Consider the following 18,151-nt stretch of genomic DNA (forward strand, 5'->3'; position numbering starts at 1 on the left):
AGACTTCATTTTTTTCATTTTTGAATGTCCCTTATATATTGATTGCCATGGGAGCTCAGAGAGAGCATCTCTGACTGGAATAGTCAGGTCAAACCTGCCTCAGAAGCGTGATCTGAGCTGAAACTTGGTGGATGACAGGTTTGAAATAGGAGAAAAGACAAGAAGGACATTATAAAGCAAGACCTAGAAGGAACTGACAAGGTTTGTTAGAGCCTTTAATGGCAATTTTCAATTTTCAAAGTGGGACCTGGTACCATCCACAACAGCATCACTGAAGTGGTTATTTAAATGCCTTACTCATACCTACTAAATCAAAATTTCTTCTATGAGGAGACTGAAATACTCAGGGTCCTGAGTTCAAACTCCATGTTGGGCGTAGAGCTTACTTAAAAAAAAAAAAAGTTATAAATCCATGTAAATACTCTAGACAATACTTGGAAATTTATTGCAGAAACACCATAGATGATTTAAGGGGAGAAAAAAAGTAGTGAGTTCCAAAAAGAGAAATTGAGAAATTGCTACATTGAAATATTCGACCATATACGGGTCAGTCATATTACGGATACATAACTCAGTTAAAAACATTTGAGTTTCCATTGAGTGCTGAGCACTCTATTGCTGTTACAAAGAGAATTAAAAAGCATCAGTTCCTTTCCTTTTTTGAGTGTTGGAGAGTTCTACTGTTTAATTCTCTTTGAACTCTAGAAAAAGACCAGAAAGGCAACAGTATTCACTTCCTACCTGTTTACCCTAAGGCAATGTCCAATGTACTTTGCAAATTGGTTAATATTTCAGGTATTGAAAAGACCACTTCTGCCATGAACTACTCTTAAGTGAAGTACTCTACTCTTTTATCCCTGTGTTTCACACCTTTGTTACCACTAATGCAATTTTAAGGTAGGAAGATGAAGAAAAAAAAAAAAAACTACCAATGCTAGAGTTCCTGGACTCAGTTCCCACAGGCTGTTTCCAGAACCGTATGGAGCGCATGGTGTTCATACTAATATTAATGTTGATGAGGGATAGAAGCACAAAAGTGTTCACCTTTAGCCCAGAAGGCTGATCTATAGGCTATATAGTTCCAATAAGGATCAAATTACAGGCTGGTTGCTACTTTCTTAAAGGGTGTCATGACTTACTATATATCTCACCAATAGTTAATATCTAACTGAATGGTAAACACCAGAGAAATCTTTCAAAAGTAGTTTTATGAGGGGCGCCTGGGTGGCTCGGTCGGTTAAGCGTCCGACTTCGGCTCAGGTCATGATCTCACGGTCCGTGGGTTCGAGCCCCGCGTCCGGCTCTGTGCTGACCGCTCAGAGCCTGGAGCCTGTTTCGGATTCTGTGTCTCCCTCTCTCTGTGACCCTCCCCCCCGTCCATGCTCTGTCTCTCTCTGTCTCAAAAATAAATAAACGTTAAAAAAAAAAAAAGTAGTTTTATGAGTAGAAATCTGAAGAAGACATTTATGATCTAATACTCCCTGTACGTCCCCTCCCCTTTGAGCACTAAGCATATAATCACCACCTTCATACAGCAAAAGTGCAGCTCTTTTCTGCCCAGGGGGTCCTGTCCCTACCTTTCTTACTTAAATAAACTTACTAAGTTGCACCATACAATGTCTCAAGAATTCTTTCTTGACCCTTTCACTCCATGACCGCACAACAATATAATCTGGCTATAATATTGTCCCAAACCATTTTATTCCAAAATGGCGTGTCCCGTGGTGTTATGTTGATATTACTGTAAGTTCAGCATAAGTCTTGTCATTTCCTGACAAGGGATTTTGTCTTTATTTTCTTCCTGTGGAGATGATACAGAAGACCTCATTCCAGGCTACCCGTGGGGCATCCCGATCTGATTGGAGGCGGAGAGTCAGGTGGCTGGGCCAATAAAAGAATGCACCCAAGTCAGAACCAAAGAGATAAAAGTTTATTGAATACACAACAAGGGAGCGGCAGGCAGGACAGCAAAGGATAGACTGTCTGCCACCAGGTGGTGGTGAGGGGCTACACTTACAGGGCAGGGTGAGGAGGTAGGGGAATGTACAGAAGGTTCCCTTTTTCTGTAACTATGCCTGGTTATAATTGGTCAGTTAGGGCCTAAGGTGGATCGCTAAATGAGGCTGTTTCCAGTCAACTCTGTAGTCACTGTGTGCCCTTTTACCTTACTCAGGTTTCCATTGCTCAAGCTTATTGCCTAACAGTGGCCTCTACACTACCTTTATGGACACCCTGGTACTAATCAATGTGTGTGAGGATTATAACAAAGGCATAGTCCCAGTTCAAGCTGTGTGTTCATTTCTTACATTCTTCCCTCAAAAGGGGGGTGGGGGGAGATATTTGACAAATAAATTTATTTTTTTAAGTTTATTTATTTTGAGAGAGAGGAGAGAGCACAAGTGGGGCAGGAGCAGAGAGAGAGACTGAGAGCGAGAATCCTAAGCAGGCTCCGCACAGTCAGCACAGAGCCTGATATAGAGCTCAAATCCAAGAACCGTGGAATCATGACCTGAGCCAATGTTGGACGCTTAACCAGCTGAGCCACCCAGGCACCCCAACAGAGAACTTTTAGCTTTTAAAAATATTATCTAGATGCTATACAGAAATGCACAGCCTCGAGCACATATTTTAGGGACTTGCAAGCCAGTCTGAAAGATGAGTAGTGTTAAAAAAAAAATTAAGCCGAGGGGCACCTGGGTGGCTCAGTCAGTTGAGCGTCTGACTTTGGCTCAGGTCATGATCTCACAGTTTGTGAATTCGAGCCCCACTTTGGGCTCTGTGCTGACAGCTCAGAGCCTGGAGCCTGTTTTGGATTCTGTGTCTGCCTCTCTCTCAAAAATAAATAAACATTAAAAAAATTTAAAAAAAAATTCAACAGAGTAATTTGAAGGTCTAATTGGCTTTTTAAAGCAATTCATGAATCGAGCAGCATCCTGTCAAGTAAGTAGAGGGAGCATCAAGGAGTTGTACTACAAAATGGAAGGTTTTTATAGGAAAGAGGGTGAGGAGGCAAAGAAGCTATTAGCAAAAGAAAGAAAGGATTCTTCCCAGAAAGGTCACTTTCCCTTTGGGGGGAATGGCAGAGGATGTCATCATGCAGATTACCTCATCTTCCTTTGTGACAGATTACTTTATTTGTTCTTATAAACAAATTCCTGACTGACCAGTTAGGACTACATTTATGGGGGAGATTGAAACCGCACTTACACTAGGCATTAACCCCTGGTTTGGTGACTTGACCTAAGTAACGCCATTTTGGACCTGTGGTTTTCCTTTTAACGGTAGGAATAAGCAGAATAAGCCTTCTACATAAAGGGGTTAAGTGAAATAAATAAGAATGTGATCTTGGTTTTAGATGAGTAGTAGAAATATATTGGTAGTGATAATAATCAAGTTACCCATGCTACTTAGCTGATAAGGAAATAAAATTACTAAGCAAAGGCTAAAAGATTAGTAAATTTCTACTGAAGAGCTCACCTAAGGCAGCACTTAGATTATCAGTGTGGTAAAGATGAATTATTCAATACCCGTTGAGACAATTGCTTACCCATCTGGAAAAACAAGTCTGTAGTTCAACCTCACTCCATATATGAACATAAATCACAGCTAGATCAAATTTAATAAACATAAAAAGAAAGAAAGAAACCATAGAATTACTAGGAGAAACTGATGGGGTTTTGGGGTGATGGTTTGGGGTTCGGAGCCAACGACCAAGAAAGAACTCTGGAAGACATCTTGGTGCAAAAAGGTGATTTTATTAAAGCACAGGGACAGGACCTGTGGGCAGAAAGAGCTGCACTCAGGTGGTGAAGAGTGACTCATGATATACCTTCACTTTGGGAGGGGGTTAGGGACAGTGCAAGTCTCTAAGGAATTTTGGAAGCAAGGTTTCCAGGACCTTGAGGGGCTAGCTGTTGTTAAGAAAACGTCATGTATTACTGTTTAGTAAAACCTCAGTCATGAGACCCCTCAGATGTATATCAGCAGGCCATAAGCCCGGAGTATGATTGACAACGTATACTCGGAGGTTAAAGATAAAGAAGGTTTGCAAAGGAATTTTTATGTGTTTAAGGATACTCACAGGATCCTGGGGGGGCGGGTGGGAGGGCGGGTGGTCAGGATAATATTAAGCCAAGATTCCCTTTTGCCCCTAGCAAAGTGTCATCATCGAGGCAGCTGAGCTCCTAGAGGGAGGTCACTATGCCAGTCTCAAGGACTTGTCAATGGGCTATAGGCAGTAAGGGAATTTAATTTTTCACTTGCCTTAGTTTCCCACATCACCATGGCAAGTACTTAAACCCCTTTCCTTTGTTCTTGGGTAGCCCGGAGTGTCCAAGGAATATCACACATAGTCCACCGGGATGGTGGGGGGTGGGGGTTGGGGTTGCTAGCTTGTACTTTGCCTTCAGCTTGTGTTATACTCCTCATCATATCCCCCATAAACAATTTTGACCCTTAAATCTTGAAGTTTGCTGAAGGTGGAAGGTCTTGTCTTCTGTAGCTTCTTCCTGCTAAGCAAGGGCATAGAGTTGTCCCTACCTATGGGTCAATATTGATCAGTTGAGAAACATACAGGAGAGTTACAAATGGCAGAGACAGCTGGATCCAACGTGGACCTCCTTGAGTAGAAAGGATCATCTGTTGGCTTGAAGTTATTGCAGTGATGGAATCTTGGGACCAGGCAGAGAGACATGGGAGAAAACAGCAAAACATAATTAGAATAACTACAAAGATTAGCTCAAATGAAAGTCCTTTGGTAGCTGTCAAAAATCTGTAGTCTAGATGTTAAACCAATCATTAAAGAGAGGGATTGTTTGTTTTTTTATACTTTTTTATAATTTTATTTATTTATTTATTTATTTATTTGTTTGTTTATTTATTTATTTATTTTTGGGACAGAGAGAGACAGAGCATGAACGGGGGAGGGGCAGAGAGAGAGGGAGACACAGAATCAGAAACAGGCTCCAGGCTCTGAGCCATCAGCCCAGAGCCTGACGCGGGGCTCGAACTCACGGACCGCGAGATCGTGACCTGGCTGAAGTCGGACGCTTAACCGACTGCGCCACCCAGGCGCCCCGATATAATTTTTTTTTAATTTACATCCAAATTAGTTAGCATATAGTGCAACAATGATTTCAGAAGTAGATTCCTTAATGCCCCTTACCCATTTAGCCCATCCCCCTCCCACAACCCCTCCAGTAACCCTCTGTTTGTTCTCCATATTTAAGAGTAAGAGAGGGATTGTTTAAAGCACCAATTTGAGAATTCATATCAGTTAAAATCCAGAAATATTTTTGTGGTAATATAGAATGTATACACAGCATTTTGTTTTTATGAGAGTCGAAGTTCCACGTTGTGCAGCAGTTAAAACATCTAATGCCATTCTATTTTGTAGAACTATTTTATGCATTTGAGTTATTTTAGTATTTAATAATGTAATGTTATTTCGAGAGTCATTTAAGGCCTAAACTGTGTAACAGGTGGTGTTTAGCCATCATATAGACTCTGTTTTGTTTAGTGAACAATCGGGTAATTAATAAGAGGTGTTTTTATGGAAACAAGAAAAATACAGTTTAATGGTTACAGCAAATTACAAACCCGGTGTCTGCCAGTGAGATTTTTTGGATGTCAGGCTTGAAGCATCCTTAGATGGGAGTGGGACCAGGCAGCAGGTCAGATGGGTTTTTCTGGTTTGTAATTTAAATGTCTGTGGTGATCCTTTTGAATGGCCCATTGTAAGAAGGAATTGTCCATATAAATTGGGGAAAGGAGAATGAAAAAGAAAGGTACAACCGGCCTAAGAGAAGTTTGCAGTCTTCTACAGGGTCACAGGAATAAGAAGACACATTAGTTTACTCATTCGTTTCCTGTTATGGGGATACAGGTTTTATTTTGGATACAGGAGCCCATGAAAAATGCCCCTCTAAGTTTCTTGCAGTGGGAGTACAAAATATGACCCAGTAGGGTCCCTTCCATTTTGGAATGAAATTCCCTGCTATTTTGGACTTTCAATCCTTTCATTAAACCAGGTATCCTGGGTTTATATGGGGTAGGTTTCTAGGAACTGTCAGTTCAGGTTTAGGAAGGATTTAGAGATTTATTAATTAATCTGGCCTCAAGTGAATAACTTAATAAAGCGTTATAGTCTTTATCTATTGATAGATCTACAGTGAGTAAAGGTTTTTCATATACAGTTGTTGGGTGAGTTCATCCCATTTTCCAGTTGTTTAAATAATATACCCATAGGGTCCTGTTACTATCTCCACAAAATAACAAGAAAATTGTCCATACTTGTGCTATCGTGACAGTATCTCTTAAGTTTACCTCAAGTTGTCCAGCTTAGGCAGATAATAAACGTTTAAAGACAATCAGAACTAGAATTTAACATCCATGAATGTGTGTTATTGAAACATAGTTTTTCTCTCTAAAAACCCTCATTTCCAGAGATAGCCAAATCAATACTGATTTGCTTGTAAAACAAGTCCAGTTTTAATAAACTTGGCCTGATTATCTACATAAGCTCAGCAAGAATAGTGATAGATCATATACATCTTTTAAAGTTTGCTTTGTTGGAACTTTTTATAAGGAATCACCAGATTGAACTTTTAGTAGCCTCTCCAGACCAGAAGCCAAGCCAAATACTTGCCATCAGACATGCCTGCAATACCTGTAGATTTGGGCAAATTCCTCTTCACCAGGTCCCCAAGATATCCTGAGGTTCCTGCACCTGCCAGGAAGTAACATTCTTTACTCACCTGGTAAGGCTGCTGGGAACTCTGTAAGCAATATATCAGGCCAACATTTCCAAGGGGCTCTATGGCTCCATGTTTCATAAAGTCAACCTTAGTTCCTTAAAGCTGTCTGGTCATATCTGAGTCTGTGCATATCACTCTCAAAGATGACATTCCAGCCTTGGTAAAATAATCAGCATTTTCAGTCGTGTCTTGTTACAAGGAGAATAGATTTTTACTGAACTTATGCAAATAAGAATGATTGCTGGAAGAATACTCACTGAGACTTCTTGAATTTTGGAGGGTTTAGGTAAAGAAAAGAGTTATCTTTTGCTTCAGTTTACAAATGAACATTTTATCACATTTCTGTATATCATAGATATCTTAAGAGAAAGTTTCCTTAATATAGAAGAACAGACATTAGAGAACCAGCAGTATTTCCAACAAGAATCACAAAACTATAATCTTCCTCAGTTCATTAGTCCCATGTTCCTAATTCTTGTTCAGTTTGGATGCAACTTTTTAGTTCTGGAAATTCTAACCCATTTTAGTATTAATCTTAAAGATGTCAAATACCTGTATTTGTCCTAAAAGTCCTTTTTATGAATCTCCTTGAAGATAAAACACATTTTGTTACAGCCTAAGTACAAAACTATTAGTGACAAAAATCTCAGAAATGGACATTGTTAAAGATCTGATAAGAGTTCATAATGATGCAAATGACAAGGAAATTCAGTGATTTTTATGAAACATAACACTTCCATAATAAGAATATCGGTCAGGACCTTATCCCAGAACATTAAAACTTTAGGAATTGCGTATATATTTGAGCAGTTATAACATTTACCCATGCAGTACAACCTAAGGTTTACCATTATTTGAAAGTTCTTTTCCAAGTAACTTAGCACCAGATAAAAAAGCCTAATTGGTCACAAAGACTTCTTTTACAATTTAAATGTTGAAAGTCTGTTAAAACCTTAGAAAGTTATAAAGCACATCCTAACTAGGATTACAGATCATTACAAATCTCAAGACTTTAAATTATTTATTTAACCAAGATGGCAATAAGATTTCAAAAGCAAATATGTAGGATTATATAGTTGTTAGCAAAGCTAAGCTCCTTTAACATTGAGAAGTTTTAACTAAGTAATCAAAGACCTGAAAAAGACAAATATACAAGCTTTGGTTTTCCCGGCAGACAAAAGAGAAAAAAACTTTGTTTATATTTTCTTATCAAGAGCAGATCAGGGGCCCCTCAGTGGCTCCGTCAGTTAAGGGTCCGACTTCAGCTCAGGTCATGATCTCGCAGTCTGTGAGTTCTAGTCCCACATCGGACTCTGTGCTGACAGCTCAGAGGCTGGGGCCTGCTTCGGATTCTGTGTCCCCCCCCTCTCTCTCTGCCCCTCCCCCACTCATGCTCTGTCTCACTCTGTCTCTCAAAAATAAATAAATGTTAAAAAAAAAAAAGAGCAGATCAACAGTCCAAGAAAATTTTGTGTTTTGAACAGAGAGAAAAGTGGGAACTTCAACCTTACACCACTATACTTTTAAAATCCATTCATCTCAATCTTAGTCTATCCTGATCACACATAAAATTCTTTTCCAAAGATTTCCCTTCACGAACCTTCTACAACTTTCCTTTGCATTCAGATTTTGTCCCAAGCTACTTCACTCCAAACAACCAGTCTCATTTAGGATGCAATTACTTTCTTTTACCTTCAACAAAAGTGGACAGTCTGTGTTCAGAGACTACAAAATAGGATAGAAGGCAGGAAGCTTTTGTAGGATAACGGATAAAGAACAAGGAGGAGAAAAAGGGAAAACACCTGATTGGCTGGGACCACAGAGTCAACCCGTCTGGAGTGAGGAGGAACAGGAAATAAGCCCAGGGCCCAGAATTGGCTTGGGGTTTGAGGCTTGGCTCACTGCATATACTGATTCTGGTCAGGCAAAAAATTTACAAGGACACAAAAGGTATTTAAGTTTCAGTTGGCAGATGTGGCACTCTGGGCACTCCAACTTGGGCCTAGAAAATTATTCCAACATAAGGAAGAAAGCCCCATGAAAACAATGAAAAAAGGTTTAATTCCAACAACTGATCAATTTGTGGAAAGGTGTTCCAATAGCCCTACTAATGTTCACAGAAATGGTGTGTAGGGAGAGACACGCTTTACGTATTAAAATGGAAGATATTTGAAGATCAGGAGCTGCTAGTGTGGGGCCCCTGGGTGGCTCAGTTGGTGGCTCATCCGACCCTTGATTTCGGCTCAGGTCATGATCTCACGGGATAGAGCCAGCTTTGAGCTGGCAGTGTGGAGCCTGCTTGGGTTTCTTCTCTCTCCCCTTCTCTCTCCTCTGCCCTGCTCTCTTTCCTTTTCTCTCTCAAAATAAATAAATAAACTTAAAAAAAAAGCTGCTAATTTCGGCAAGGGTATGGGAAAACACTGTATTTTTGTGCACTATTTAAAAAAAATTTTTTTTCATTTTTTCTTCTCTCTCCCCTTCTCTCTCCTCTGCCCTGCTCTCTTTCCTTTTCTCTCTCAAAATAAATAAATAAACTTAAAAAAAAAAGCTGCTAATTTCAGCAAGGGTATGGGAAAACACTCATTTTGTGCACTATTTAAAAAATTTTTTTTTTTTTCATTTTAGCGGGGCGGGGAGAGTGTGCACAAGAGGGGGAGAGAGGCAAAAGGAGATAGAGAATCCCAAGCAGGCTCCATGCTCAGTGTAGAGCCCGATGCGGGGCTCAATCCCACAACCCTGGGATCGTGGCCCAAGCTGAAATCAAGAGTCAGACACCCAACTGGCAGAGCCACCCAGGCACCCCTTGTGCCCTATTAATGAGAGTATAAGTTGGAATAACTTCAAGAGAACAGTATAGCAATATATACCAACATTTAAAATTTGCTGACCTATTGAAATTGGTTTATGAGGATTTATTCCTATAGAAATATTTGCACATGTATGCAAAGATCCATGTATGATGTCATGTAGGAAGTTATCTCGATGCAGTGGTAGCCTCCAAATACACTATCCCATATGTCATGGACAGGAAGCTCCACAGCCCAAATTAAGGTGCTCAAATCACAAGGTTTACTGAATCACTTTTCAGTAGAAGTCAGCTGGAAAGTACGGTGAAGGTGAAGACATTGAGGATAAGGTGCCAGGGAGCTGGGAGGACCTTATTACCTGAACCCTGTGTCATGCAGTGTTATGTACCGTCTGCTGCATCAACCTTCACTTCTGATAGTGCACTTAAAAGGGCAACAGCTGAAAATGAAAAGGGGGCTCAGCAGAGAGAGGGTGCCTAGAGCCGATAAGTGCTTCTATCAGAAATGTGCAGGGACAAGTATGCCTGGTTAGAGGTCTGCTGAGAGCCATGTTTTTTATCTTTTTCTGGACAGAACATTCATGGGGCCAGAATGGGTGTCAACAACGAAAGGCATTTGAGGGGATAACGTAGCTATTGACCCGAAGTTGGTATCATCTTACTTGACAACTTGGCCTTCCCATCATTTTCAGTAATACTCTTGTTTGTGCCATCCTTTTTATATACATTCCATTCTCTTAATCGTGTCTTACAGTATACTTTCTGTACTTAACACTTCTTAACAATTTAAGCTATTTGTTTTTCCTATTATACTTAACAGATGAATATCATATATCCTTTTTGTTTCTCCTGTCCTTTAGGACACAATTGAATATTCTCAGTACAGAAAATACACACAGCAAATAGGAACATACAGGAAACATTTTGCTTAAAATATAAATTTTTTTTCAATAGGGGATAGGATAAATAGGATATTTTGTATACAACGGAGTACTGGTTGTTAAACATGGGATTGTAGATCTTTCTTGCCAAAAGAGGAAGAAGATGTATATTTTTTGTTGAGTGAATAGGGTTCAAAAACATTATGTACAGTATCCCACTTATGTTTTAAAACTGCATATATGAACATAACATTTTTTAGATGTGTGCAGAGAGACATCTACAAGAATCTTCTCTAAAATATTAATAGTTATTTTCTCTAAATGTAGAATTTGGGGTAATTTTTTGCCTGCTTCTTATATTTTGTCTTATTACAGGCGAGGGTCTTTTTTTTTTTTTTTAGGCAAAGACTACTGTAAGAAGCTTATATTTTTACAATCTAAAGAAAGAAAAATCAATTATGGCTTTAAGAATTTCATATTGCCAACATCGTGCTCTGGGAAAAATAGCCTTCAAAATCAGACCCAGATCCATTACTAGCTGTATAAAATTGGGTGCTTAGCCTCCCTTAACTTCATAGTCTGTAGAATGACAATAATAATAAGTACCTTAGAGGAAGTAAGAACATGTGCCAAGAGCATAGTACAATGCCAAGATCATGTTAGTGGTCTAATAATTGTTCCCCACATACACACCCCATATGTGATACAGTGCTTAATTCTCTTCTGCCCTCTCTTTCATTCCTGATAGTGTGAAAGACCTACTAATCATAGCACTAGCAAATCCCAGCAGCTGCAGAGGACTCTTTCCAAGACAGGTCAGCTATGGTAACTTCCTTACAGCAGCTGTGGTCCAACAAAGCCTGATAAGGGAATCTGAGGTTTTCCCAGTCTTCCATTATAAAGTTGAAAGTATAATATATCCTACTGGAAAAATATTTGGGGCCCTAGACATGATCATATTTAAATAAGTAAAACTTGTGGTTACATTGCAGTATTACTAAACTTTAGTGTGTATATGATCATCTACAGGAGTGATGCTCAATCCTATTCAGACCCAGTGTCACTTTTCTTTATAATGTTCATGTTACTATACTGAAGTTCAGAGATAATTTTAAAAATTAGTACACACATTTTAGGGGTGCCTGGGTGCCTCAGCCGGTTAAGCGGCAGCTTCAGCTCAGGTGGTCATCTCGTAGTTGGTGGGTTCAGGCCCACGTTGGGCTCTGTGCTGACAGCTCAGAGCCTGGAACCTGCTTTGGATACTGTGTCTCCCTCTCTCCCTCTCTCTCTGCCCCTTCCCCATTCGTGCTCTCTCTCTCTCTCTCAAAATTAAATAAACATAAAAAAATTAAAATTAGTACACACATTTTTAAAATCAATATAATTCCTTGACAGTAATATAAAGGAGAAATAAAAGGAAAATAATTATAATTAAGTCATATATATTTCAATATAGACATGCTCTGATATGATTAACCTTATGGTATCATATAGTATTCAGATGCTTGCACATATAGGTAAACCCCCCCATGAATGTGTCAAATATAGTACAAGGATGTTGCACTGGCAATGAAATACCATGAGTCATGTGGCCATTGTTGATGTGACTTTCCGAAATGGTGCACAACTTTTGGTAAAGTTTTGCACTAAAAAGGCTAATTTCCCTTGAGTTTACACAGTGGTGGAATTCCCATAAAATTTAATGTGTAATAAGATCCTGCAGAAACTACTCTAAAGGGAACTTGTGTAAAATGTCGATTCCTGGACCCTCAACTCCAAGTATTTTGACTCTGGGAGTCTAGCTTAAGGCTGGAAATCTGTGTCAGTCTCCTGGTGTAATGCCCCCGATTTCGAATCTGAGAGATCACCAAGGAGCCGATACTGATGCAAACGCACGAGGGTTTATTTGCAAGCTCGAGCTTGGGCCCAAGTATACCCAACACAGCAGAGCAGGGACTTGGACCCCTAGGTTAAGAGGCCTAGCAGTTTTATAGGGGCCAGTGGCCAATGAGATTGTAACACACACACAGAAAGTTGCATAGTCATCCCAGTCCACACGCAGGTGGCCAATTGAATTACAATTTACCTTATAGTAACTGTTTGAACTAGCCTATCACTCTGGTCAGAATTGGTGCGCAAGTTTGGCGGGCAAAAGGCGGGGTTTATGTTCTTTGGCGGTTAGGGGTTCCATATTCCTATATGAGCCGGTTTCCAGTAAGGGTGTGCTCAGCGGCTTGACTAGGGTGGGGGAGTGTCTTAAAGCAATAAGGAGGTCATGTGGGGGTTATACATGAGATGGTGGGTGTAGCACAAAATGGAGTTAGTCTTGCTCTGCTTGTCCAGGGGTAGGGGATTTTTGTTAAATTCCTTGGGTCCCACATTGGCAGTGATTCTGATCCAGGCATTGTGTTTTCTAAATGAATCGGAAACTAAGATGTTGCCTTGGAGAGGGAATCTAAGATAATATACTAGGAGCCCAAAACCCAGATTGGCCATTCCTACCCAGTGTAGTATACTGGGGTTAAAGTAAGGAATTTAGAAGAGGAATATGTTGGTTTCAGACACAACTGGGCTACTTTTGCAACTGCCTGACTGTACAAATTTTCTGGATCTATTCCCTTATCTATAAAAAGGGGTATGGTTATCTGTGGTGTAGAGGGATGGGATTGTGATTTCTGAAACCATTTGGAAGCTTGCTTGCTTTGTCAAGATTATTAAAAGTCTTGATATAAGGCAGTTTCTAAAATAAAATGTATTAACCATGAAAATTGCTTATTATGTTGACGCTATTATTCATATGTTAGGAAAATCTGATGAGGGTGCTATCACTTTCCCCAAAGCCCACTGTTTGAAACCAGAGAAAGCAAGTCACAAAGAAATTTGGCCGCTAACTCTTACATTCAACAAACAAAAAGGCACAAGCTCGAAATCGTGACAAGATCTGCCTCCAGTTGGCCAGTGGCCAAGAGTGTGGAGAGGGATGAGTCACTTCCCTTTCACTGGGCTCTGTGTACTTAGACTTTCAGCTCCATCTGTTACTCAACTACCCCATTCCTCTTTGCTTCCTCCTTTCCCACACCTGCTACCATCGTTTCTATCTCTCTGAGACTTTCCTTCTTCGCTCCTGCGGCTTCTGGTACTACGCGTTCCGCGCTTTCTCTTCCCAGATTTCTGTCACCAGCTCCTCGGCCGCCCCTTTGGCTTCTTCCCTTTGTTCGGTGATCTCCGGCAATCCTCCCGCAACGTCCGGGCTCCTCCCCAAGATGGGGGAAGGGGGATTGCCACCCGCAGCCCCCGCTGGGGCCCGCACAGTGCGCCCTGGTCCCGGTACCTCCTTGCAACCGCGCGACTTGCTCTTTACCTCCCTGCCCCTCTCTCTATATCCCGCCCCCATCTCCGCCTTCAGCGCCGAGCTCCGAGGCTCCAGAGCCTCCGGCTGAGCGCGCCCATCAAGGTTGCCCGGTCCCTCGCCACCCGTTCGCCCCGGAGAACATCGCCGAGGGCCCCTTCCCAGACCGCGCGCCCCGGCTGCCCGAGGCTGAGGCCGGCTCTGGTTCTCCCTTGGCTTGGGATGCGCACCGCCGGCGGGGGCAGTCGCTGCTGAGTCCAGAGCCCTGCGCCACCCACGTGTCCGAGAGGCCGGCGCGGGGCCAGCGCGAACCTCTCCAAGGCCAGCGGCTCCTCGTCGCGGAAGCACTTCTGTTGCAGGCGAAACCCGCACGGGCGGGAGAGCGGCGCGCGGGTCACTAGCGGCACGTGCGGATCCTCGGCGTGTCGCCGCAGGGTGCGGGTGCCCGCAGAGCCAGAGACCCAGCGAGCTAGCGAGCGAGCGCCGGAGAAGGGAGGGTGGGCGCGGGAACCGCCGAGAGGCCGACACCTCGGGGCAGTAGGGGCCGCTCGGCGGTGCGGGCGGCGGGACTGCAGTGCCACCGCTCCGGAGGAAGCCCACACGCTCACACGCCCGCGCGCGCACGCACGTGCACACCACGGGCAGCGAGAACACTAGCGAGAGCCCTTGAGTGTCGGACGCGTTTTAGCCATGGCTTCTGTCCTTAACAGCAAAATTCACGCGTCCGGGACTTGCCAGGGCTCCAAAGCTGATGCCCGCGGTGGCACCGACCGGAGAATGGATTGGGATCCCGAGATGCACGTGAAAATGTGCAAGAAGATCGCCCAGCTCACCAAGGTAAGGTGAGGCGCTGCGGGCAGGCGAGCTGCGCGTCCAGGGGCCCCAGGTTGGGGGAGGGCAGACGCACCCAGGGGAGGCCCAGGACGAATCCGGGCAGAAACTTTGTCTGGGAGGCCAACCGGTTAGGGGAGCGGTCCTAAATCTTGGTAACTTGACCTTCTGGAAGCACCATCCTTAAAGCAGCTGAGAGGATCCTTGCCAAGGAAACTCCAACAGACTGCGTGCCGAGCAGGTGGTCTGTGTTCCCAAGGTGAGAAACCTAGTTTAATAAGTGCGTGTGTGTGTGTGTGTGTGTGTGTGTGTCTGTTTTCCTTTGGCAGCTCTGCTCAAGTGATCGTGCCTGGAATGTTCTGATTTTATTCATCATTGTACTTTAGAGCTGGGGAGGTCATGCGGGCTCTATTTAAACACTTGATTAATTTATTCCTTCATTCAACAAATATTTGAGCCATTTGTTGAGTGCCAGCAGCTTGCCTGGCACCGTACTAGACCTGGAAGGCAGCCCAGAGGACTTACTATCAAACTGGGTGCAGATGTGTGTAAGAGCATAAGTGGGGAAGTGTACGGCTCCCCCATTAATTATTGGATTACAAAAGACCTTGGGAGGTCAGCGGGCCCATCCCCTACCTCCTCCCAGGAACTGGATTGAACCTCTCCAGACCCTGATGTCTTCCTTATGAAGACCAGCAAGAAAATACCACACTGGCCTTTGTTAGCCCTCTACAGCTTCCCTATTAGGAGCTCCTTGTGGTAGGTTCCCTTTCTGTGCCTTGTGGATAGCTGGAAATAGCATCCCTCTCTGTTTTCTATACAAGGCTCCCAGTGTGAGAATGTAGCTTTTGCCTCAGGGTTTCCTTTTGATCTCATAATAAATTCCTAGTACCGTGCCTGCTAGTGGAAGGGTCAGGTCCAGATTCTGTCCAGTAGTGTACGGGACGTGCTCTCTTCTCTATCTTCCTCCACTTCCCCACACCCATTTTTTGGTAGGTTCACAGGCATTTTCCTCTCTATTTTGCTGGAAGGAAGACAGCAGGGAGACTTGGAATTGGGCACTAGCTGCCTTCTCCCGCCCCTCCCATCAACTTGTCCACATTCTTTGCATATGACCCCGTCTCCAAACAGTGATCTCTTTAGTCAAGGATTGAAAAAAGAGAATGAAGATACCCCTTGAGACCTTGGCACCACTGATCTACATTTACTCAAATATGACATTCATCCCCCCAAAAAGTATTGATTCAAGGTGCTAGGCACAGTATAAAACATCATTATCTGTAAGGAATCCAAAATGCTTTTGGAAAAACAAGGTTTGAAATATGAAAAGAAAACTAGGGGCGCCTGGGTGGCGCAGTCGGTTAAGCGTCCGACTTCAGCCAGGTCACGATCTCGCGGTCTGTGAGTTCGAGCCCCGCGTCGGGCTCTGGGCTGATGGCTCAGAGCCTGGAGCCTGTTTCCGATTCTGTGTCTCCCTCTCTCTCTGCCCTTCCCCCGTTCATGCTCTGTCTCTCTCTGTCCCAAAAGTAAATAAACATTGAAAAAAAAAAAATGTTTAAGAAAACTAAAAGACACTATTGTGTAATCAGTTGCTAAATTGGGTATTTCAAATTATGAGTTCTATAGAAGTGGAAACAAGGGGTAAGCCATTATAGGCAGAGACAGGGAGATTTTATGGAAGAGATGAACCTTGAGTTCATTTAAATTTATGGAGTGCCTGCTGTGTGCCGGGCCCAGTGCTGAATATTGATGGCACAAAACTAAGACGGAGTCCCTACCCCTGTGTAGAACAAACACGTAAACAGATTATTTCAATACAATGTGGTGATCATTCCACTCAGTAGTATTTATGGCACACCTATTATGTGCCAACCACTGAAGACACAGCAGTGACGAAAGCAGCACGATCCCTAGCACATAGTAGGCAATGTTTCTCAAAGGCTATTTTGCATTAGAAGTCATATTGATTCTTATTATGTAATGCCTCTCTCCCTCTCTCTCTGTCTGCCCCTCCCCCACTTGCACACTCTTTCCCTCTCTCTCCCCCCAAATAAATAAACATTAAAAAAATAAAAATCATTTTTATAGTCAAGAGTTATTTCAATTCACTGACACTTCATCAGGTTCTTCTCACTATTTTTCCCTCAAATCCAAAGCCTTCTCTTTGGGTTTGCTTTTCTTCTAGCTGAAGTTCATATTTTAATAATCCTTTCTGTTGGGGTCTGGGTGGGGGAGGGAATTCTTTGTATATTTGGAACTGTATTTTGCCCTCAGTGTTGGGTGAGAATGTGTTTGGGTGTAAAATTCTAGTGAACAGTCATTTTCCCAGAGCACCTTGATGAAGGTGCCCCATTGTTTTCTGGTACTGATTGTCACTGGTAAAAATTCTGCTGCCAGTCTAAGTTTCATTCCTTTGTAGACAGTCTGCCTTTCTGTTGAAAGTATTCAAGATTTGTGTTTGTTTTATTTTGACGTGCAGCGGTTTCACCAGAACTCTCTAGATGTGAGTGTCCCTTCTGGTGAGGACTGGTGTGCTCTCTTTAATTCTGGAAAATTATCAATGATTTTCTCTTCAAATATTGTTTCTCTGTCATTGCCTACATTCTCTTTTCTAGAACTGCTGTTAGGTCAGTGAGGAAGCCAGCCACTTCATCTATATCCTGAAATGTGATTTCAAAAAAAAAATTTTTTTGCCTCTGCGTTGCCTCCTGGTGAATTCCTTAATTCAATCCTTCTGTGTGCCAGTTCTCTAAATAATTTATCCAGTCCAGAGTTTCTTCTCCCTGTTAACTTTTAGAATTTCAATAATTATATTTTTCATTTCTAAGATTACTGTTCATATTTCCTTTCTGATTTTAATAACTTCTTAATTTTTACAGTTTTATTCAAGTATAATTTACATATTATAAAATTCATCTATGTAAGTGTATGATTCAACTTTTTTAGTAGATGTACAGAGTTGTTACTCTATAACCATAATCCAGTCTGGGGACATTGCTATCACTGTAAAGAAACCTATCCTAGGGGGGCACCTGGGTGGCTCAGTCGGTTAAGTGTCTGACTTTGGCTCAGGTCATGATCTCACGGTTCATGGGTTTGAGCCCCACGTCTGGCTCTGTGCTGACAGCTCAGAACCTGGAGCCTGCTTCAGGTTCCGCGTCTCCCCTTCTCTCTCCCCCTCCCCCGCTCATATTCTGTCTCTCTCTGTCTCTCAAAAATGAATAAAAATGTAAAAAAAGAAACCTGTCCTAGGTACCCATTAGTAGTTAGTCCCCATTCCAACTCCAACACCAGGCAACTATTAATCTACTTTCTGTCTATAAATTTGTCTTTTCCAGACATTTCATCTCAGTGAAATGATACAGTATGTGGTATTTCTATCTAGCTTTTTTCACATAGTTGCTAAATCTTTGCAGAATGTTTTTGAAGTTAACCCATGTTGTAGTATGTATCAGTCATTCATTCCTTTTCATTGCTCAGTAGTACCCCAATGCATGAATATGTACCTTCTGTGGCACACATTTGGGTT

The 18,151-nt window shown here is 42.3% G+C and overlaps 1 protein-coding gene across 5 annotated transcripts in view; it reads left to right on the forward strand.

The window, feature by feature from the left end:
• The window catches only part of FAM184B (family with sequence similarity 184 member B), a 186,884-nt gene that overhangs the window by 22,476 nt on the left and 146,257 nt on the right, over positions 1–18,151 (forward strand). For 4 of the 5 annotated variants that reach the window (XM_047855650.1, XM_047855649.1, XM_047855651.1 and 1 more), the window contains one exon: positions 14,502–14,628. In XM_047855650.1, the coding sequence (XP_047711606.1) occupies positions 14,502–14,628 (127 nt within the window). Of the gene's footprint in view, positions 1–13,479; positions 14,629–18,151 lie in introns of those variants that run through there. The other variant, XM_047855653.1, reaches the window with a different exon arrangement.

Source organism: Prionailurus viverrinus, chromosome B1, assembly GCF_022837055.1.
Source record: "Prionailurus viverrinus isolate Anna chromosome B1, UM_Priviv_1.0, whole genome shotgun sequence".
Lineage (NCBI taxonomy): Eukaryota > Metazoa > Chordata > Mammalia > Carnivora > Felidae > Prionailurus > Prionailurus viverrinus.